General features: G+C 40.8%; 1 protein-coding gene across 3 annotated transcripts in view; it reads left to right on the top strand.

Annotated features, from left to right (window-relative positions):
* abl1 (ABL proto-oncogene 1, non-receptor tyrosine kinase) overlaps positions 1-23,659 on the top strand; it is a 33,287-nt gene that overhangs the window by 5,214 nt on the left and 4,414 nt on the right. The window contains exons 1-8 of one of the 3 annotated variants that reach the window (XM_022767009.1): positions 11,720-11,804; positions 17,575-17,739; positions 18,739-19,034; positions 21,480-21,752; positions 21,990-22,074; positions 22,417-22,594; positions 23,111-23,295; positions 23,483-23,635. In XM_022767009.1, the coding sequence (XP_022622730.1) occupies positions 11,720-11,804; positions 17,575-17,739; positions 18,739-19,034; positions 21,480-21,752; positions 21,990-22,074; positions 22,417-22,594; positions 23,111-23,295; positions 23,483-23,635 (1,420 nt within the window). Of the gene's footprint in view, positions 1-11,719; positions 11,805-17,574; positions 17,740-18,738; positions 19,035-21,479; positions 21,753-21,989; positions 22,075-22,416; positions 22,595-23,110; positions 23,296-23,482; positions 23,636-23,659 lie in introns of those variants that run through there. The other 2 variants (XM_022767008.1, XM_022767007.1) reach the window with 2 other exon arrangements.

Below are 23,659 nucleotides of genomic sequence, written 5' to 3'. Positions count from 1 at the left end.
GTGACATGGGGCGTATTTGTTTTCCCTCTCTGCCCCTCTCCTCCTGTGATGAGCAGGTTAGACCATGAGAGGGGATGTGAGTCATAGTGCAAGAGGAGGGCAATATCAACGCATGATTTTACGTCTCTGTTGTTTTTTCTTCCTGGTGAGCCCCAGCTAGTTAACACTCGACTAGCTAGCATCATGCTGTGTCTCAACAGTCAGTTTCAGACCTCTGCATGCAGCTGCCTGGGAGAGAGACAGAGACAGAGGCAGTGAAGGGCAAGCAAAGACCTGTCTCTGCTCTTGGCACCTCTGTGTACTGTACAGTGGGGGAGGTATGATCTCACTGGCTAGCTCGCACAAATTGTAAGGACAGAGCACGGTAGTGGATTTCTGGAAACAATGCTCAAGAGCTGCATTTTCACCTGTTTTCTCTGTGTGTGGTTCAAAAAACCGACCATGCAACTCGATGGATTATGGAGTAAATTACAAGATACAGTAGATTACCGGGCCTGATTAAAAAAAAACAAAAAAAAACAAAAAAAAAAAACAGGTCTGAGCACAACATATGAATGTACGTCCTGTGTATAATGTTTACTTGTAGTTACCACAATACATCCTGGATGGATGGAATGTGTATTCAGCTGGTAATTATTCAATTAAAGTAATTTAACTGAATTTAAAAAAATGCAAAAGTGGTGTACCTGTGATTGGTGTCATTGGAGATGTTTTAGTGGCCACTCTTATTTCACTTAGTGAAGCAAATTTTTTTACACTTCCGTCAAATATGTGACAGTCTCCTTCCTCCCTGAATTTTATTTTTAATTACATAGGACAACAGTATGTCCCATGACCCTATGACTAGCAAGTTTGACTAGCCCCAGGAAGTGGAATTGCTGTGTAAAAGTGCTTAATGAAAGAGTGATGCCTTTCATTTGTTTTCCTGCCGTCCCCTGAAAAGGAAAAAGGAAATAGAAAAGCTGAGCGGGATCTGGTGGTTCTAGGGTTTAAAGGAAAGAGGATCTACTTTTTTAAGGCTAAAAACAACATCTGATTTGTAGGTAAGTTGGTAATTGCAGTGCCCACATTTTGATGGTAGAAAAAGGAAAATTTGCCCCCTGGTGGTTACATTTATTTATGGGGATAATGTGTTTTAAAAAGGTATATCGAAGCTATGATACCATTTTCATTCAAGAAGAATACTTTTGTAAATGTTATGTGTTTCTCATTCAGTCTCTTTGTATAGAATACTTATAACCAGCATTATACATATATAGAAGACTCATGGGCCTGTGTGATTGGCGTCCATGGTGGGAGACAGTAGAAGCTTTTTTTGACTTATGCGCTGGTGAGCATCATTGTTTGGAATGAATTGGCTGCCATGTTGGAATTCCTCATCCTTTGTTCAATACATCAGAGGTTAGATCAAGAGCTGCGTACCACAGGGCAAACATCAAACCTCTAACATATAATAAAGATAAGCTGCATCTTTTACCGTGCCACTCCTGTTTTATGGAAGACATCATCATCGGCTCTGATCGCGGTTTCACATTGTATATCACTGGTGCCCCGAACAAATGGAAATTTGACTTACTAGGGGTGCATTCTGACACAATAATACTATATCACCCCAAAACAAATGCAGTCCTGACAAGTTTCAGTAATATAACATGTAATGTAAACCATACGGCAGTGTTCTGATCGTAGATGCATTACATCATTACAGGCCTTTAAAAGAGTAGTTTGTAGTGCACTGTTTTTTTCAGTCATTTTGTGCATGAAAATATGTCTTTGTATGAAGCTTAACCTATTAGCTGTGAATCCCCCTTGAAGCGACTGAACTACTGGAAAGCAATGACAGCTAGAAACGGTGTAAGATGGCGGTTTTGGCATGCGATTGGCAACTGATTGTCCTCGTTGTCACACATTTTAACAAGCCAGCTTTTACTTATAGACAACAAAAAGAGAACAGTGTCAACCTTTGGTTATCAGCCAGATGAGTTGTGTTGCAGGAAATGTAGGAACCTCTGGCATGTCGCTTCTTGCTTGGATAGGTTTCAGTATGGGCACAACAGGCCTTTTCTTCTTACTCATAAGCTTCACCCCACAATTTTTCTCTGGTTGACGCCTGCAAGCTAGCCTGGCAAAGCTTCAAGTATTTTCAAGGCACATTATAATGTGGGGATGAAGGAAGATGACACCCCACTCATCCGTTGTCTTAATTCGCTGATATCCATTCAGGGCCATGGGGTGTTTGTGTAACGTGCAGAGGAGAAAACAGGAAGAGCGTAAGAGCAACACTTCACTTCCATTTCTTGTATCTCCATTCTCCCCTTCATTTGTATGACCTCTGGAACTTGTCGCGATGATGTCATGGTCAATGAAACTAGAATAAACGTCTGCAGCCTAGCTCTTAGATGCGTGAACATAGCATGAATGTCCATATAACTATCTTAATTTGAAGCCAGACTTGTAATAATGATAGAGCTATCTTATATCTTAGAGCTATATTAAGATGACATCTTGCTCATTAATGTGTGACAGGTTGATATTCCTTGATCTACTATGTATGACAGTGCAAATGAAGAGGCCTAGTTTTTGAGTGATTGTGGTTAATGTACTTTATAAAGTTGTATTCCTAACCCCTCCTCTAATATAGCCTTCCAGTGACATCATTTAGTGTGTGTGTGTGTGTGTGTGTGTGTGTGTGTGTGTGTGTGTGTGTGTGTGTGTGTGTGTGTGTGTGTGTGTGTGTTTCCTGCAGCATCTGTGTTCAGCGTGTATGCAGTAAGTGAATCCATTTCTCTTTTAGTCTGTAACTGGCTCATTCTTGGCTGGAACTCGAGGAATCTATACAGTCTAGACACCAAATCTCCTCCCATGATCCCTGTGGGTCCTGAAGATGGGAGGAGGGGGGGTCTGTGTGTGTGTGTGTGTGTGTGCGTGCGCGCGTGTGCGCGCATACACACCCACGTACATACCCACGCAGCAGGCGCCTCATAGTAATGCTCATTCAGGCCAGCTGTTAGGTCCCTGGTGGCTTGTCCTTCGCTATGCCTGGCCATGTGTCCACACTGTTGGGTACACCGACACACACACACACACACACACACACACACACACACACACACACACACACACACACACACACACACACACACATGCACACACACCAGGAGAAACTCAATTGAAAAGACTTCTCCCTTATCTAATTTGTTTACTACTTAACCTTGATAGTGGCTCAATGGTCTTTGGTCATGTCACTTTCACAGGTTTACCTGCAAAATTTAGTGCTAATGTCTAAATGCTGTGTTAGAAAGCATGTGTTTTTTTTTGTGTGTGTGTGAGACACATTTGTCCCTTCCCGGATGACACCTTGCTGATTAGTAAGTGTTTCCCCCCTCTCATCAAGTCTTGACCACCTGGAAAGGAGTCCGCTTTATTACCATGCTAGCTGATGACTAGCCAAAACAGCTGTGTTTATAAATCAAGGTAGTCTATGCCTCAAGTTCCCTCTTTTTTTCCCCCTTTAATCGAGGTCCACAAGGACCTGAATTCAAGACACTAATTTCAGTCATGTGCTGGTGTACAAAGTCTGAAAAGGGATGACAAATGTACAGTATTTGATCTTGTGCAGATCTGAAATGAAGCAGGAAATGGACAAAAAATTTTAAAGATGAAATTAACGTAATTCTTCACGAATAAACTTATGACCACACATTTCCTACAAATGCAGACCTTGTGTCATTTCAAGCTATATTTGTTGTGAAGCATTTAAAGAAATTGGTGTTTGGACAAAATATTATATGAACCAGATTCATCTATTCTGTCTTCAGTTATTTTTCTGTCTTCACAGGAGTAGTTTACACTGTGATTTTAATGGTTTTAGACTTGTGCTAATGAGTAAGCTCACACTATCAGTGGTGACTCAAGCATTTCAACATTACCAGTGTTTTTGTTGAGTGTCTTTGTGATATCACTCTGATAAGAAGTTAGGTTTAAGGACATTTTAGGAGAAAACTGACCCACTAAGCCTAAGCATAACTACATGAAATTCAGCTAGTAAATAGTTAGTTAATTATATTTAGACTTTTATTTACTCTTTCTACTGTTACACGTCACAATGCCATCCATGAAAAAGGCCTACTGTAGTGTTATGTTATGTGATCAGTATGACTAGATTAATAATGGATGCCTGGCCTATGGCTTCTTCATATTTTTCTGGTGGATCACATATGTTTGTATGTGATCTGTTGCACCAGAGGTGTATTGAGTAATATTGCCTATTTTGCACAGAGAAAAAAAGAGAGAGAGTTGAACATAGGGCAAGCCACAGCAGTGGAGTGAAGAATGTGACCTCTTGTGCATTCCTCTCTCAAATAACTGGTGCAATCCCCCTCCCTCTCTACCTCCTTTCTTTCTTTTCTTTTTTCCCTTCCTCTTTTTGTCTTTCCCTTATCTTTGTTGTTGTGTCTCTATTTCTTTGTCTTGCTCTCATTGTAATGCTTTATTAAGTGGATTTTACATTGCATAGAACATTTTTATAGACATGGAAAACAATAGCAAAAATGGGCAACCGGCTAAATTAATCAGCAGACAATAATGAGCACTCAAAAATGTCAGTTTAAAATAGTAAACAGAACATAAACATCAGGCGGTAGCAAAAGTATATCACTGTTCAGAGTGTGGAAGTTGACAGTACATAGGTGTGTTTTTATTCTCAAGCTGCTTCTTGTGCATGAACATTAAACTGTTGAAATTGAGAAATTACCAGCCACTTATAATTAAGTTAATTTGAAGGAAAAAAATGTCAACTGCAAACAAAGGAAGAAAAAGAAACACAAAGGCACAAACCAAAGCTTAAACCAAAACTTTTTCCATATACATAAGGTACACAGTGTTTTGCACAGAACAATTGAAAGTGTAAGCAGTTGGTTTAGGACAAACAGTCCTGTTGAGTCATTGACTCTCTCCAGTCTCACCCTGGTTTTCGTTGCTTAGATTCATTTCAGCATCTGCAACTCTATATGTTTTGAAATCTGGGCCTGCGATCACCCTTAAAGCTTGTGTATCAGTTTGTAATTTAGACTTTCTATACTGAAATACTGCTTAAAATTTCATTGCCTTCTTTTCATGTTAACTATGTGGGCATCCTCATATTGTTTCCAGTCACGGGGCCGATATTTGTTATGTTCCATTTAATTGTCAAGGTTAAGTCCCCACAGTGAGAGGCCACCAGCATACCCACTTCCTTTTCTTCTCTTTGGTGGTTATCCCTCCATTGTATACACACATAAACATACAGTATGTACAATGCTCACATGCATGTCGAAAACCTCCGAGTTGAGTTAGGAATGCAGCGTGGGAGCTCTTCGACACCCGGGTCTGCATGCACACACACACACGCGCACATTCACAGGGAAAAAAAAAACACCCCCAGTTCCCCACTCCATGCCCAAGCAGGCAGCCCTAGCTCCAGACACAGCTGTTGCTTTCTCTGCTGACAACCTGCTACCTAGGATGCCAGCTCTGTCTGTTTGTAAGTTTCAAAGTTTCAGCCATTTATGGACCCCCCTTGTTCAGAAAGCCTCTGTCCCCTTGTAGATTATAGGATAAAGTCCATGGGGCCATGGTATTGCATGGGGGCGTTTGGTTGATGTTCCTTTACTTGTCACAGCTTCTCTCAGTTTCTTTTCTTTTACGCTTTTCCATGTCCATTGAGCAAGAATAGGCAAAATCCTGTCCACCAAGGCGTCGTCTGGCCATTACATTATTGTCTGGTTCATTTTTTTTCCCTCACCAGTCCAGTCCATACTGTACTGGTATGCCGTCCTGTCCTTTTGCCTTTTGTGTTGTATTAAGCTCCTCTTCATAGCGCTATACGAGGGTGCCTGCTATGCTTGCTGCATCTGGATTCACTTAGACACAAAGAAGAGCCCAAGCAGCTCCAGTGCTGCAGCTTGAGAGCCTCATAGCCAGAGTCACTCCTCTGTGTATCTGTTTCTGTTTTTACCCCAATGGGCGTACAGACAAATGGGGTCTTTCTCCAGGCATCTAAATAACATCACTGATAGTGACACTGATAGTCTGTAAAAGCCGACAGTGCATTTACTGGCCTGTTTGTTTGTTTTGTTAGTCTGCTCTCATCATAGTGTTGTCATTTTAAGCTGTTCAATTAATAAAGTTAGCCAAAAATAATAGTAGAGGTTTTAGTGCTAACTAAGTAACCTTCTCTTTCAGTTGCTGTAGAATTGCAAACCACCCACTCATACATATACACGCAGACTTTTCTTTGCTTCTTTCCCTTTCCCTCCTGAAAGAGTTTGGCTCTCCTAGTCTGCACACTCATAAAACAATGGAATAGAAAAAGATGTGCTTTTATGCCAGCACTCTGGGTCAAATTGAGTAGTTAAAATTCTGAAAATGACTGGATTAGCACCTTCTCCCCTACATACACACACACACGCATGCACGCACGCACACACTCAGGTTGCTATTCCTGAGTAGAGCTCTCTCTTTTGCCCTCCTAATTTTCTCAGAGCTTTTCAACACTGATTATTAGCACAGCATTTTATCCCTGACAAGTGAGGAATAGTTGTGTGCATTCGACCTGCCTGTCTGTTTTCTCAAAGTATGAAATTTTAAGTCTGGGCTAACATCCATACATTTCAATTCTCTGCAGGTTCGCATATTTTTTTGCACTACATAGTTTTGTCTGGGCCTATAGCAGTCTATCGTGTGGAGAAATGAACAAAGGTTCTGCTTAGTCACCTGGTTTGTGTTGCCCTATTTTGTGTCTGTCATCATGGTAAAATGGTTCCTCCAGTCCTGTTCCAATAGGTCGGCTGGGTTTAACTCCCTCTGTCTCAGCTCTGCGTGCTAGCAGGTCTGCCGGGCCCGTCTGTATTAAAGATTGCTGTAAAACTGAGCTGACACAGTGGACTGTTAACGGGTCACCTCAAATGAGAGGGATTTGGCTAGAGAGAGCGAGAGGGAGAGAGATTGTGTGTGAGCAGATACACAAGAGCGTGCATATAAAATGGATTTCATCACAAATTATGTTTAATGACCTGTGGGTCAGTTTCACTATTTCCATGTAAAATACAGTGGGAGAACAGCTACTAAAAAGCGCATAGAGAATCAACGTAATGAAAGTTGTTTTTGTGTCTTTTCTCTTTTGTCTGTATGTATTTACTGGTTAAGAAAATATTTGAATGCGTTCTCAAGTTTACTTATGTTCCTCTGTATGTTCACTACTATCCACATTGGTAACATATTACCACCACAGGCTGATGCCGGAGCCTTTAACCTTGAACCAGGTCAGCCACTGTTTTGTTCTTAAGTGTCTGTGTCTGTTCTCCCTGTGGACAACACTGAGTGGAGAATTATGTGGAACCCTAAACCCTTAACCTCATCTGCTGGTCTGCATGCCCCAGACACTCTGGCTGCATTCTCCAGAGGGCCCTGAGTAAACAGCCACATGCACACACATACACATACACCAGATACATGGTACCTGGTTCTTGAGTGTCTGATATTTAAGTACACTTGGCTGTTGCAGATTGCTGCGACGACTGCAGAGTGAGGCACAGCAATGACGGGATGAACTCTTTTAGGAACTAACACAGCTTTGTCTCTCTCCCCGTCTCCCACTGTTTTCCTCTTCTGTAATTACAAAGTTTGCTTGGTTTAAAAGTGTAATAACTCTTAATTCATTACTTAGATGAACAGGATTTATGCCAAGCACTGGTTGGCTCACATTTCTAACATTGTTAGACAGTATGATTATGTTTGTGTGTGCGCCCTCATGAATGGAGCAAGTAGGGAAGAAATCAAGCATCCCTCAGACACACTCAAAGACAACATCCTATTACCATCTCCTTAATTTCTCTGTCATTCCAGCATCAACAAGACCAAGTATTAATTCATCATACAAGTTAATGGCCTATTTCTGCCTTCACTGCCTTGCCACAAGTCAAAATGTTAATAGCAGATGTCAGCAGCAGTTAATCATGTAATGGTATGAATTATTGAGGTGCATTCTTGCCCAGTGGACACTGGTGAAAAACTATTAAGTGTGAAAGTAATGCCAGATCATAATTGATAGTTAGGATATGAAATATGATACATGGATTCGTGTCAACATTATGTGTAACACCAGTATAGTTTGAATCATAACACTGTTGCTGCCTCAGTCAAGAGCTTGGGAATACAACCTGTCCTCTGCTTTAAGGTTTTGGAGAACGGGATCAGGAAAGCAGGAAGGGGGGTACATGAGAGGAAAAGGGCCAAAAATCATCCCGTGGGTGGATGTACGTCAGCTAACTGTTAACATACTAGGCCCGGATTATAAAACGCGAGCGAGCGATTCTCCTATGAGCTCACTTCCAAACAATGTGCTTCATGTTTCTCCATCTGCAACCTTTTTTCCTCTTCCCTCCTCAATTTTTATAGCCCCTCTCCTCTTCCCCTCATCCTCTCATCTCGTCAACACTTTGCGACTGCGGTAAGTTAATGGGCCTTTCTCAGAGTTCGAGGAAGCCTGCATTTCTTCTTAATTGGTGTTTGGGGTGGCGCATGAGAGGAACACAAATGTTTGCCATACCAGCACTGCAGCAATGATGTAGGGCCTGGTGCCATGTGACTGGATGTCAGGGTACTGAGGTCATTACTTACAAAGCCACTGAGACTGAGCCATGTTGAAGAATGCCCATAGATGCGAACAAAAGCACCACTGCCAGCACCAAACACACAAGCGTACAAAGTTGAAGTTTCAAGACTAATAGTTGTGAACGTGGTCAGTTTTTAATATTTTTGTCTTGACTGTAGCAGCTTTGAATCAGTGAACAGTTGCAAAACTTCTTCCCTTAAGCCGTATCTCTGGTCATCACTATCTGTTCCAGGGCTCCATTATACATCATCTACTGTGCTTTTGAAATCATCCTCCAAACCTGTTGCCTTACATCTATTGCCTTGTCTCGATTATTCACAACTGTGAGGTGTCAACCAGAAATGAAGTAGCTTGCCAGTTGTTGTGTAAAGAAGAGCCATCTTTCCATCTAGCCTGTTGCTGCAGAGGTGGGCTGCACATTCTGACAGTCTGATTTGCACCTTTTCCAAACTCCATGCCTTCCCACATTCATTCATTTGCATCTGTCACTGTTGTAGCTGTGTGAATACTTCAGGTTTGCATACTCTACGTTATTACAACAGTTACTGAGTTAAAATGAGAATAAGAGCTCTCTTCCTGCATCAACCAGTCCATGAATTCACTTAATTTTACATTATGTTTTTTAAGCATGCATGTTGAGTTCTTCGATAAATCTTACCTTCATGTTCTAATGAGAGGTGTTGATTCAACTTTATGGTCATTTTAGAGGCTGCAGATTGTCACGCTGCTTGAATTGCATTGTTATACAGAGAAGTGTTTTTTATACTTACTTTACCCTGATTGATATAAATGGAATGGAGAAAATATTACGTTTTCACTTTCAGAATTAATTCTATTACACACCAGGAGTTTACCAAACAGCTACAGACATAGATAAAGATTCAGATGTGACTGCTTTCACTTTTTGTTTGAGAACTGAAGCTAAAAACGGTAAAAGCCACTGTACCTTGTGACCTGGATGGATCATATTTGTCGTCAGTGCTTTTGCTCCCTGACCGTAAATTCCAATGAATTGGTCAGCCAGTAAACTGGGTTGGCACTCATGTTATTTGCATGGTGTCATCAAGCCAGCCTCCCACCAGAATGTAATTACCCACTTGACTGGACCTCTTATCTCTGAAGTCAAACATGTACACACAGACTAGGATGTTTGTCATTTAAATGGAGAAATATTTGCCAGACAGAGTCAGTAGATTACAGCTGCCCTCGGTCTATTCTGGTTTCAGTCTTGAGTGTAATAATGATCGTGAATCCCCTTTTATTTATTTATGTATATATATATATAACACGAATGGACAAAATAACAGAAACGCACAAGTGTATCCGGCAGTAAAACAGAGAGCACACCTCATGAATTATTAAAGGGTTTCATAAGCTCTCTGACAATAAAAACATGAGGTCCACAAATTAAGCTTTTGTTGCATGGCTATTGTTTTGAATTGCATTAGGTGTATGGGTGTTCTTGACTCCCAGTAGATGGCCTACTATAATTTAATTAAGTTAAAGAAATACACAATTTGGACTTGTGTTGTCCCATAAGAAAGAATGGGAGAAGAAAGGACCTCAGAGTGCCAGTATTAAAGGAAAATAGGTGCTTTTATAATGCCTGAATTTCGCTTTGATTCACAATCTATTCAGACACAGAGACATTTATAATTTCATTTATAGTTACACAACTGTCCTTATTGCTTTTGTCTTAATTTCAAACTTTTCAATGGGTTTGCTTTCAGTGGATTTAGTTCAAAGCTATGACTCACCTTCTGACTAAGTTGAATGTCACTACACTTGGAGATAGCAGATAAAAGACAGAAGAGATGGATATGAAGTTATAATATGTCAATATGAGTTTTCCTGCTACCAAGGATTATTTGTTCCCTACAGATAAGGCCAACCCACTGCTGCTATCTAAAATCACATGATTAGACATGTTTCTCTAATGATCAAAAAATAAACACTCTCATTTTGATGAATTAAAATATATTGCTTACTTCATTCCCATTTGAAATAGCTTGTGGCAAATGAGCCTTGTGTGAAGTCCAGAGAGGACTGGTGAAGGTTATACTTTGGTCCCTCCTAGCTGCCAATGATTGAGAGTTTCAGCTATGTCTTTAACAACACAGGCCTGTTTCCAGAAGTGATTCTTTAACCTGTAAACATTTCAGACTGGAGAGAGGGAAAAAGCATGGCTGAGAAGGAGAGAGAGGGGCAGAAAGACAGAGAGAGGGGGGAAGGGGGGTTAAAAAGTTGGGGGAGGGGCTTCTTGTAATCATCTCATGACTTCAACAGAAGCAGAGGAGAACTGTTTCAGTTCCATACTGAATCTTAACTTCAATCAAAGATTTAAATAAGACCTCCGGAGTTTTCATGTCAAGTGTTGGCATGAAGTTTGGGTGCTGGTGTGCTGTTGTTTGTATTCTTCTTGGTGAATGCTCGTGTGCGTGTGTGTGTGGTAGCGGTCTCTCCCTCTCATTGTGTGTTTGCTGCTGGAGGTGGGACGGCTCAGCTGATGTCATTGAGTGCAGCAGGCTGAGCCTGAAAGAGGCCCTTTGTTGGCAGCTGTAGCACGAGTAGTCCCTGTGCCTCAGATACACACTCACACAGGGGACAGGAGAGAGGAATGGCACCGCTCAGACTGTCCTTCTGCCCACTCAACTGACACATCTATAAGTCTAGCAAGCTTTTGGACCAGACCCACGCTTTTGGATAGTTGTTGTGCCTTACAGAAGTGGAGCTAACCAAAAGCCCAAAAGCCAAAGAGGGGGAAAAAAAAAACATGGAGACGCTCAGAAGAGAAAGTTGGTAGACTTTGCCGGACAGTGGACTCTGTTTTTTGTTTCAGAAAGGAGCAAGGAGAAGAAGAGGATTTACAGCAGCTGAAAGGACAGAGGAAAAGAAAGCTAGCATATTTCATCACCTATTTTGGCTTGGTGCTGTTTCTCCTCTTCTCCGGTTTTTTTCTTGTGTTTGAATTTTTCTTCCGTTGGACACATGTAGAGGGGAAACGTTCGAGGGACGTCTGATTTGAACAAGCAACAAAATTTTCAAGCGGGAAGGGAAAGAAAACAAATGAAAATGTTGGAGATATGCCTGAAATTGGTGGGGTGTAAATCTAAGAAAGGCCTCTCGTCCTCCTCCAGCTGTTACCTGGAAGGTAAGAATATTTATTGACGGTTATAGTGTTGTCTCTTAAGCATTGGCTGTGACTTTCAAGTTTACTTTGGGAAAATGTAAACAAAAATCAAAGTAGAGGTGTCAGACAGGAAAGGGAATTCTGGGGTTTAAGAGACAAAGGAAGAAGGATAGAAGATGAAGTAGCAAGTTAAGTCTGAACAATGATTTCTGGACTGTGGAAACTGAAGAATGGGGAGGAGAAAGAGGAGAGTAAGCACAGGGGAGGGCGAGGGAGGCCAGACACACTGGCTAGCTGCAGAGGAAAGAAGTGGAAAAAGAGACGGAGAAGAGAATACAAGGAAATCTGACTCCTGGCTGTGTCCCACTTAACTCTTGTTTATGAGGAGAGGGGATCTAATCTCAGTCTGCACTCTCCTTTTCAGTTCTCTGCCATGTTCTAATACTTGGCTCTTGTGTACTGCTTCCATAATGAACTTAGAAGATAGATATAGATGTACATATATTTATTTCATGTTTCTTTGTAGTGAACTTATTTTCCATGACTTTTAATTAGACTGTTCTGGTCACAGATAAAGTGTGTAATTGATTTGCCCATGATGTATGAAACACGAGGGTAATTCAAAGAAATCCAGGGCACATTGTACATAATCAACACAGCAATTTAATCGTAATGGAAAACTCAGTGAAGTCTTATGTGTTCCAAAGATTGTGCAACCAAATGATTTAATAGAGATAATGGTCCTGGTACGCTCTCCACTGAAGTGGATGACAGTTATAAAGAGTCTCTAATTTTCAGACCATATGGTACAGGGCATAGCAAATCTCATGCAGAGATGATGTCCCACTCCACACTTAATTTTCTGCCCTGAAATACTCCACTAGAGCTGGAGGCCTTATTTGTCATTGGCTCCAACTAGTAAGATTTTAGAATAAAAATCTATAAGCTTAATAGCAGGAAAATGGTATGACATCTTCTAGTTATTCTATGTGATGTTAAGTTGCCTTGTTTTCACCTGCACCTTGTTTCCACCTCTATAGGGCTCTGATCTGAACATCCTCTCATTAAAATAATAGCTCCCACAGCGGGTAGAACCATATCACAAGATTGGAATCAGATCGCCTTGTTCTCCACCACCTCCCACTCAGGTGATGACAGGTGATGCAAGAGAAATATGTAAGCTAGAGGTTTTCCCTCTCTCAACCCTGAGAAATATGTGGTTTGGGACAAGGGCTGACTTCATGGAAGTGAACGCCACGCTGTTGTGTAGATTTACGATTCGCTGCTGGTTTCTGTTGGGCCCACATTTGCCTTTCATCCAAGGTGTAAATGAGCTCATTTAAAATGACTGGAATCAAATCTAGCAGGGCTCTCTTGTCTCTCATGAGCACCAGCACCAAGTGAAACCAGACATGATGTTTTCTTTTTTTTTTCTTTTTAAGTAGTCTGGTTTTTGAAGAATTTTCTGTCCTGTGTTGCATCACTGTGTCAGTTTTGGTGCAGTCATAGCTATGAATTTTGTGCAAGTTCCGTACATATTTAATCATTTTGAGTGTCTTCTCAGTGATGCATCCAGGACATGGTGTAATTTCTCCCACTGCACCCACTCTGGAGAACTGCAGTTCGATAAAGGTCTTTCTCATTCTTTCTGATTCTTTCTCACTTACCTCCTGAGTTTCCTTTTTCATATGACTTTTCTTTTCCTCTCTCTCTGACTGTGTGTTTTTTGGCCCATGTGTCAGTGTGCTGTCACCCTCTCACAAAGAGCTGTGGTATTTGTGGCCCGTAAAGTGGACATGTGTGGCATGGACTGCTCAAATGCGCTCCCCACACACTTTATGACCAGGCCAAACTCTGGACATATGGTATGTCTAGCTTGCTTTCAGGTCTGGGTCTTGAGTATCAGTGTTCTTTTATATCTTGCTCAATCTCTCTCCTCAGCTTTAGCCCAAATCTGACAAAACACAGCTGTGTTTTTGACTTGATCCATAGTTATTTGTATTTTTCTCTATCTAAAATATTCACTGGGAACATACTACTCTTCCTTATGTAACCTAGGGATACACTGAAGTGGAAATCTTTGGCTGCTATTTTTCTTGCCATTTATTCACAAATGTGATTGTGAACATATCTTAAGCCCGTTCGCAATGTAAACCAATACTAGCTTTGTTGAAACCATGTTTACAATTTTTGACTCATTTATATGATTTTATATTGGGAAAATTGTAATCTTTTTAAATTTAAAATTGGGCTTAGTAATTATGAAGAAATGGCTGAGGGTGCTTGACAAGTTTTCATTCTATGTCAGACAAGGATTAAATGATTGTATAGCACTTAAACAGATAGTTTAAATTTTTTTACCATGAGGTGCTATGAGTTTCTCACCAGTATTTATCTTGAACCATGAATCATATGTTTAAGAAATCTGAACTGCAATTTCAAGACAGGATGCAAACAAGTCAAAGTTTTTTTTTTCTGTGAAACTGGCTAAATTAGCACAAGAAGATGACGCAAAACCTTGTCACACATCATGAGATGCCATTGAATTGAATATTATTGGCTTGTCTTTCTGATTTCAAACAGATATCTTATAAAACTGATCTTGTTACATGGCTACATTCTCAGGCTTAGATCTAGTACCTAATGAAGAGTGGCATGTTGTGCTGTTTTTCTTAACCATGTGAATGTGGGACTACAGTCTCTCTTTATTTTTGCATGAGGCACTTAGATGCCTATATCTTTGCCAACTGTGTGAAGCACCCCTGGTTGTAGCTCCAAAAAGCAACAGGTCTGTCTCTCTTCTTAGGCTTGGAGCACACATAAATATGAGAGTTTGAGCTGGGCAGTGTGCTACAGACAAAATCAAATCTGGCATGTTCTCACAGTCAGGTTTGTGACCTAAAAGAATCACAGTATTTGGCTTCGATTGTCTCACTGTGTTAAGGCTGGCGAAGCTAGCTTGGCAGAAGACGCTGTGTGAAAGCCTTTCACCAGCCACTAATAAATACATTGATGCCTGCAACTTGTCAACAGTGTCATGTGACTGGCTGTGGGCCACATATGTTCTGTTTACTTCCTTGGGGTTATACTAGTTTAAGTAATTTATGGTTCGAACGCTTAGGCCCCTTCATCTGGGGTTGACACAAACACTTTCAAAGCTTGTGGTTGTACTACAGTGGTAGTTGCTCACAGCTCTGTATTTGACAACAATCAAAATCATCTTGAGAGGGTGCATGTGACTCTTCTGTACATGCTCAATCAGCCCTCTGCTTTGTTTCCACCAGCTGTGTCTTTATCACTTAGTACACATTGTCCTTTCCCCCCAAAGTCAAGGTTCTTGATAATTCTGGCTGCTTTTACATCTCGGTCTCCTTCAGACTAGACAGACCTTAGAGCATCTTCTACAGGCAAAATATGTCTATCATGATACATCAGGTGATCTCACTTCTTATTTCTTGCAAAGGCACATTGAAGATCTGTGGCCGGGGGTTGATTTTGCTCCAGTGCTTTCTGGTATATGATGAAAAGCTTGTAAACCAATATATCAGCTTTTCACAAAAGCAGCCTTGAAAAGCAGTGACACGTGTTTCTGACATAATCACGTGAATTCAGTAGGTTTTATGAGCTTAAGAGGTAGAAGAAAACAGAAGAGATATATGGTTTTCAGTTGACAGAGATGATGTAATAGATAGCCTGTACCTCTTGTTTGTGTCTAGTGGAGTGGGAAATGCTTAAAGTTGGTCACATTTTTCCTGCCTGTGGCACCAATGGCCTGATATAATGCACTCACTCAACTGTCATTGACAACTGGTTTTCAGTCATGTTGGTAAAGGTCTGTTTTTGTATGCTACTGAGCTATCCTCAGCAAAAGCTTATAATCTTTGCAAATGTAATGAGCTGTGAAACTCAACATATCAGTGGGACATTTTAGCTCCAATTTGGGCATTCTATTTTAGGAATAAATACCTTTTTTGTGAAGGTTGAAACTCATTGTTTGTGACAGCAGGAGGATGCTCTGAGTGAAACCTCATCTCTCGCTGGAGTCTCCACTGTTACCAGGGAATTTTAATTATACACACAAACACAAATACACACACACACACAAACACAAATACACACACACACACAAACACAAATACACACACACACACAAACACAAATACACACACACACACAAACACAAATACACACACACACACACACACACACACACACCCACACCTACAAAGATCACAGCCAGTCAGTGTCGCGTCGTGTCCATGGATAACAAAAGTTTGCTCTTTAATTGCCAATAGGGGTGATAATCAAATAAATTGTCATTTTAGCCTTTAGGATAACCCACAATGTGGTTTTTTCCAATTTTATAAATCACACTAACTTTATCCTCTGAAGCAAAAACTTTTCCTCAGACCACTTTTCCTGGTTGAATGATTCATTTATGTTGGGGAATAGTTTACTTCCTAGGCCCAGTCTATATTTTGTCATAGGATGTGTTATTTTTGTTATTTATATCAGGATTTGTGAAAAATTCATATTTGCAACTGCAAATTCATTCTTACTTCAACTGTCACTTCTGCACAAAGACGTTTTTGGATTGTGTTGTTCTTTTGTCAGTAGTTTTACAGTTGTTTGCAAGTGAGTATTTGTTGTCCAGTGTTAGCAGATCCCCAGACTCCACAGGTCACAGGATGTCTCTTTCAGTTATTTGTCTGTCTGGCTGTGTTTTGCTGTTGAAGCAACTTTTGAACAGGGCATTTTGCCTAGTTTCCTAAAAGGACTAATACATACATATGCCATAATTTGGACAAAATGCAAAGCAGTCAAAGGAATGTAATGGCCCAATGCTGATTTAGCATTAAATGTTTGAATATGCATCGCTATGCCTGGCCAGTAATACTCAGCAGCTAGCCCCTAATTTTTCCAGTCATAATATAATTGTGGAGAATTGGAAAATTAAGTTTCACATCACTTTTTTTAGGCTCTGGTTGTGTTTCTCATTCGCAATGACTTTTTTTTTATCACATCAATTAAATATATATATATATACATACATGTGGGGATTGAAATGGAAGATGCCTCAAACATGTGTGACAACAGCTGAGCAAACCACGCAGCCGAGCTCATGTTTAGGCCAAACTGAACGGTTAAAAGTTCTCTCATCACTTCACTCTCCTTTTCTCTCTCTCTTTCCTTCTTAAACACTGTCTTTATCTTTTCTCCTCATTCTTTCCACTTCTCACATTTTATAATTTAGCCATTAGTTTTACTGCTGTGTCTGTAATTAACATAACTATGAATTAAAGCTCTCTGAACTCAATGCATGTGAGTGCAAGCACAACCATTTTACACTTTCAGTAAAGATTCATGCTGGGATGCATTCTCATGGTCTGATGTGTGGTAGATGTCTAGGCATTTAAGAAATGAAAACGAGGCAAGGATAATCCAGGAAATGAAAAGTTGTAGAGACAGCTGGGACATGGCAAGTCACATGATCAGGTTTATTACTCTAATGCCACAGTGGGATCACAGCTGATGACCTGCAGAAGGGGATGCAGAACAATATAAATGACACATGGAGAGGCTGAGGGTTGACATTGTTGCTGAATCATTCACCATGTGTGAAGCTGTATGGGAAAACGGCCTCACAATGTCGCTGCATACCAAACACACGCCTACAGATCTCCCTCAGTCTCCCTTCAGAAACGCATTGTTTGATGTTTTCTCTCATATTCTCGTCACCTACACGTGTTCTGATTTTGTGATTTTCTGATTGTCTTTTTCTTTTTTTCAGAAGCTCTCCAAAGACCAGACTTTGAGGGTCAGGGTCTGACAGAAGCGGCCCGGTGGAACTCGAAAGAGAACCTGTTGGCTGGACCCAGCGAGAATGACCCCAACCTGTTTGTGGCACTCTATGATTTCGTTGCCAGTGGTGACAACACACTCAGCATTACCAAAGGTGAGGAAAAGAGAAAAAATAATGCCATTCATTCTGATATATTTCTATAGAGTAGTTCTTGAGTACAACTAGGAATTATTCAGAAAATTTTGCAACAGGGTTTAACGGTATGGTTGAGCAAATATGACAGTAATCCCAAAAAGATTTGATAACTGTCACTATCAGTGGATGTTGGCAATGACATGTAAAGTCACACGCACTTCGGGAGAACATTTAAGTCTCGATAAGGTTATGAATCTTACTGGGAATCTGCTTATTTGTTTCCCATCCTGTCTCGTTCCCTCTCTGTCCTTATCCCCGTCTGACTCTCACTTCCTGACGATGGTCTCACCCGTGGGTTTTTTTTTTGTTTTGTTTTTTCCACTGAACCGACTGTAAAACAATACCACAGATGGATCGCACAGACAAACAGAGGAAGGAAGGAGAGAACATATGCACCGGAATAAACAAGAAAATGTCCTGTACAACATTAGTTTTCATTTCATTCTAAGATGGTCCATTGCACATGAAAGGCTCATTTTACTTTGGGTCTTTATTGTCAAAAAAACATGGATTACATGACTATTTGAATTCAAAGTTTTATTTATTTAATTTAGATGCATCATTTAAGGCTATTTTTTGTTGTATCCAGTCCAAACTGAAAGGAAAGAAAACAATTTCCTGAGTTTAGGTCACCAAATGACCAGTGGAAAAGAAAAGCCCCCGAGTTCCTGTTCTTAGGAAAGATGACATTAGATACAGTGGATTCCTGCATGTCTGACTCAAAACATGCTGAGTTCAGCTCTTGTACAGTGTCCATGTTATGGTAGCCTGTTACTCAAAGAATATGGAAGCTTTATAACAGTCCCAGCTGTGGAAATATTCTTTTCAAAATCAGCAGGAATGCGCTGTAACCATTAGAAATAATATTAAAGTATGTGTATGCAGCCAACCAGGTACTTTAGCCACAATTAGCCTGGATATTTTTTTTAATTCATTTTGATCTCACGTGTTGACTAGGAGAGAAGCTGCGTGTGCTGGGTTACAACCACAATGGCGAGTGGTGCGAGGCACAGACCAAGAACGGCCAGGGTTGGGTGCCATCCAACTATATCACACCAGTCAACAGCCTGGAGAAGCACAGCTGGTACCATGGACCTGTATCACGCAACGCTGCAGAGTACCTGCTCAGCTCGGGCATCAATGGGAGCTTTCTGGTTCGCGAGAGTGAGAGCAGCCCCGGCCAGAGGTCCATTTCTCTGCGGTACGAGGGGAGAGTCTACCATTATAGGATTAACACTGCGTCTGACGGCAAGGTAGGCATCGGTGCAAACACAGACACACACTGCATATAGACACCAGGAATGGTTTCTACTCATCAAATAGCAGAGACATCTGAAAAAATACTGGTGACTTTTTGTCAAAGTGACCCCAACACAAACTCATAAATGTCTTTTAAAATACTTTTACCAGGGTTTCTTCAGTATTCATCAAATTACATTTAAGACTTTTAAGGACGTAGAAAGCAATTTCATACAGTTTCCATGGTCATGCCAGTCAAACAGTGGCAGAAAATCTGTAGGGACAGTAAGACTTACAATTATTTTAGCACATGAATTTCTTTGACATTTATATCACATTTTTGTCAGTACCTCCCAGCAGTATATAACAATAATCCTAGTAATCTATTGAATCAATTAACATGATCTGGACACAGATATGTTTCAGAAAATGGTGGATACATTAATCAATTTATAAAAGTGATTAAGTAATTTAAATCCATTTAAGTTTTTGCTAAAATTGACATTTGCCTAGCAACCTTCTGCATGCACATTCTACTGCTGCACTGATCTCACTTGTAGGTTATAAATGTGTAACATCTACCAACATCTACTGGCAACCACATCAAAAAAAGGCTGTAACTAATGTAACTATCTTAGAAAGAAAAACAAAAATGGAAATGCTTTTGAAGGTCTTTTCTGAGGGAACTGAGTTCAATACTTTTACGACACTGTGTTTCACACATGTTGGAGTCTAAATGAATCTAATGGCTAAACTCCATCATGTGGTTTTGTGGTTTTTTGCTTGTGTCATAAAGGCAGGACTTCGCTTACAGCATGTGCCCAAAGCTTCTAAATTATTTTGTATCTTCTGTAGCTCATTTACATTAAAGATAGTTTTCAGATACAGTCATTCAAAGAATAGCAAAAAATAAGTATCAAACACTGAAAAAGTGACACATGCCTGCAAGAGCAGACCAGCGCAGTGTTGTATTCTCTCTTAAAGCTGACTAGAGCACAGGTTTCCATCATTCACAGACCTCCAACACAAAGACAGAATTTGACATTATGATTTTTATTTTGTTATTTTCCCTAAAAATCCTTCAAAATGTAATGAGGTTTTGCATGATGAATTACTTGAAACCATCAGTGTGAAGAGCTTCAGGTTGGGTAAAGATGGCAGGTGATCTGGAACACATTTAGATTAAGAGCTTTTAAATAATGTGCAGGGTATCACATCCCGATGGTCATGATAGATTAGTGTAGGCCATATTTCACTCTTGCTGAATATCTTGGTGTGGGATTCCCCCAAATTGCTATGTCAGTCAAGAAGCCGCTGCCATTTTGGCTGGGTCACCCTCCTGTCTGTAATGCAGCGAGGTGAGCTAGCTCCAGGAACGCTAGCTATGACAAGAATGCCTCTAACCACCACTGTGCTGCTCATAATGGCCAGCAGACTCGAGGCCGGGCCAGACACTGACGCCCATGCTAAGACATGCATTAGCACAGACAGTTGCAGCCAAGTATGCAAACACACACACACACACACACACACACACACACACACGCACACGCACACAACAAATGGATGAACACAGATACAGATACAGACAGCGACAGTGCGCACACACACACACACACTTGGTTCCCCATCTCATATTGTTTTCCATTCTCCTACTGAGCTACAACTCAAGAGTCTGGAATGATAGGCTTCTCCAATAATTTGAGATTACCTCAGCACTCCCCCAAGCTGCAGCTTTGTCTCACGCTCACTGAATAGCTAAAGTTTGTTTGTAAGAAAAACTGATTTCTTTTTTCTTTTTTTTCTTTTTTTTCCTCTTCGTAAATGGTCATGGTTTGAGCCAGGAGAGCAGCCAACTGACCATTAAATCCTCTTTAGATCTCAAAGGTCTTTTCACCACAGTCAAGGTTGTTCTTTTTTACTTTTTCCTCCACATGCCTTCAACTTGCGTAAAGAGCCCGTTCAACAGTAAAGCAATGCAAAGTGCAGATTGTAGAGCAAATCATTTTTAGTGTTATGTAAGACTTGGACAATGAAAAAGACTGTGTCCACTGAGCCCTGACCAATATCCTCCCTTCCACCAGCTTCTTGACAAATGCCTTGTGGGTTTCGTGACTCGCCTGAGACCTCTCTGTATCACTATGACTTTAATGGATTATTTCATGGTCTGTTTTTGATGGTTTTTCAGTTAATGCTGGATATAATACCATGTACTGTTTGTCATGTAAACGTAATGAAAAGTTACTTTTAACTTGTATGTCTTATTTTGGAAAATACGTAGACAGTGGTTGACATAGTTACCTACCTACGTTACCATAGTTGACATAATTTCATCTTGTATTTTGATGGAATGCATAAATTAGTGTTATCACAGTTGGTTATAAACTCTGTCAATATCCCAAGATGAACTGACTTCTCATGTACATGGACTCACATAAAGAACCTCTTGTCCCCCCCAGCTGTACGTCTCGTCAGAAAGCCGTTTCAACACACTGGCGGAGCTGGTGCACCACCATTCCACGGTGGCCGACGGCCTCATCACCACGCTGCACTACCCGGCGCCGAAGCGCAACAAGCCCACCATCTACGGAGTTTCTCCCAACTACGATAAGTGGGAGATGGAGCGCACTGACATTACCATGAAGCACAAGCTGGGAGGGGGCCAGTACGGGGAGGTGTATGAGGGTGTTTGGAAGAAGTACAACCTCACTGTGGCAGTCAAGACACTAAAGGTAAGAAAAGAAAAAGGAAATCGGATTTATTTCTGCTTTTAATCCTATGTGTTTGACTGTATGAGGAAAGGATGGATTTTAATAACTTTTCGACACCTACTGTTGTCAAATATTTACACTGTATCGGCTATAAATCTTTATTTTGGCTGAATAATGCTACCATCTGGTGATATATGGATGTAACTGCAACCAGTCTATGGATTTGCTGACTTTTTTTTTGCCAACAACTGTGCCCAGGAGGATACGATGGAGGTGGAGGAGTTTCTTAAGGAGGCTGCTGTTATGAAAGAGATCAAACACCCCAACCTGGTACAACTGTTGGGTATGTAAACTGTTTTTTAAAAGTCTGTCCCTTTGTCTGTGTGGATAGACTGAAATCTGGCTGACAGGAATAGGATAGGATAATAATAAAAATATTGCTTAATTTCTAACATCTAATCCTGTATTTAATTAACAGAGAATTTCTTTAGGATTAAGATAGTTTGTTATGCAGATGTCCTTATGTTTGCATGTTAAACAGATACAGTATAATCCAGGTAAAGTGTATGTTTTCAGGATTTTTTTCTGTATAAAAGCTGTAACCAGATTTGCAGATGAAAGCAACATACAGAAAATATTTTGTGAATAACGATTCCTTTCTTTTGCAAACTTGTTTCTATCGCAGGTGTGTGCACACGGGAGCCACCGTTCTACATCATCACAGAGTTCATGACCCACGGTAACCTGCTAGACTACCTGAGAGAGTGCAACAGAGAGGAGGTCAACGCTGTGGTGCTGCTTCACATGGCCACACAGATCTCCTCTGCCATGGAGTACCTGGAGAAAAAAAACTTTATACACAGGTGGGTGTAAAAATCTTCTAATTCCTTTTTGGAATAAAACTGAGTCCTCAGTCAGAGTTGTGTGAATACCAGAGAAAACAAATTTTTTTCTGAGCAGCTCTCCTCTTTCTCTCTCCACCGTCTGCTCTCACAGGAGGACAGACTTTTATCTCAGAAAAGTCGATGTTGTAACATTGCTAGTTTGTTCTGGCACGTTTAACAGGGTCCTTTAGAGGCAACAAGATGATTTATGTCTCTCATATTTGCCAAACTGCATTTTAATTTTTAAACCTGACAAGACTCAGCTTGTGACTCTGCTCCACACAAAACATCTGTAGAAATCCAACACTTCAGTGAATGTTGTAACAAGACTGATATTTTTGCTGATATTTTTTTTTCTTACAAAAGGATCTGTGTTCAAATCAGCTCATGCATTTTCTGGATTATTTTACTGTCTATTTTTGATGGTAGAAAGTCAGGATTTCACTTTTGCCTCCTGTTCATCTGTCATACTCCTCTTTGTAACACATCCTGCAGGGACCTAGCTGCCCGTAACTGTCTGGTCGGTGAGAACCACCTGGTGAAGGTTGCAGACTTTGGTCTGAGCAGGTTAATGACAGGAGACACCTACACTGCTCACGCCGGAGCCAAGTTCCCCATCAAGTGGACCGCTCCAGAGAGTCTGGCCTACAACAAGTTCTCTATTAAGTCTGACGTCTGGGGTAAGTTTGATTTTGTTTCAGTGGTACTAAAATTTATTCCTTATGTTCCTGATTGAACAACTAATTTCTTTCATTCTTTTTCAAAAAGGGGAAAACCATGTATTCATTTTCATATCGCACATATTCGTACCATGACTTTACATTCGATAGATTGAGTTCTGAACATCTTTTTGTTTTGCGCCTCCAGCATTCGGTGTGCTGCTGTGGGAGATCGCCACCTACGGCATGTCTCCATACCCCGGCATTGACCTGTCCCAGGTCTACGAGCTGCTGGAGAAAGACTACCGTATGGACCGACCAGAGGGCTGCCCCGAGAAGGTCTATGAGCTCATGAGGGCCTGTGAGTAGCGAAACACATCTATCC

The sequence above is a fragment of the Seriola dumerili genome, unplaced genomic scaffold (genome assembly GCF_002260705.1).
Source record: "Seriola dumerili isolate Sdu_G_001 unplaced genomic scaffold, Sdu_1.0 BDQW01001092.1, whole genome shotgun sequence".
NCBI classification, from domain to species: domain Eukaryota; kingdom Metazoa; phylum Chordata; class Actinopteri; order Carangiformes; family Carangidae; genus Seriola; species Seriola dumerili.
The sequence above is the reverse complement of the archived record's forward strand: the minus strand, read 5'-3'. Positions and strand labels throughout refer to the sequence as shown.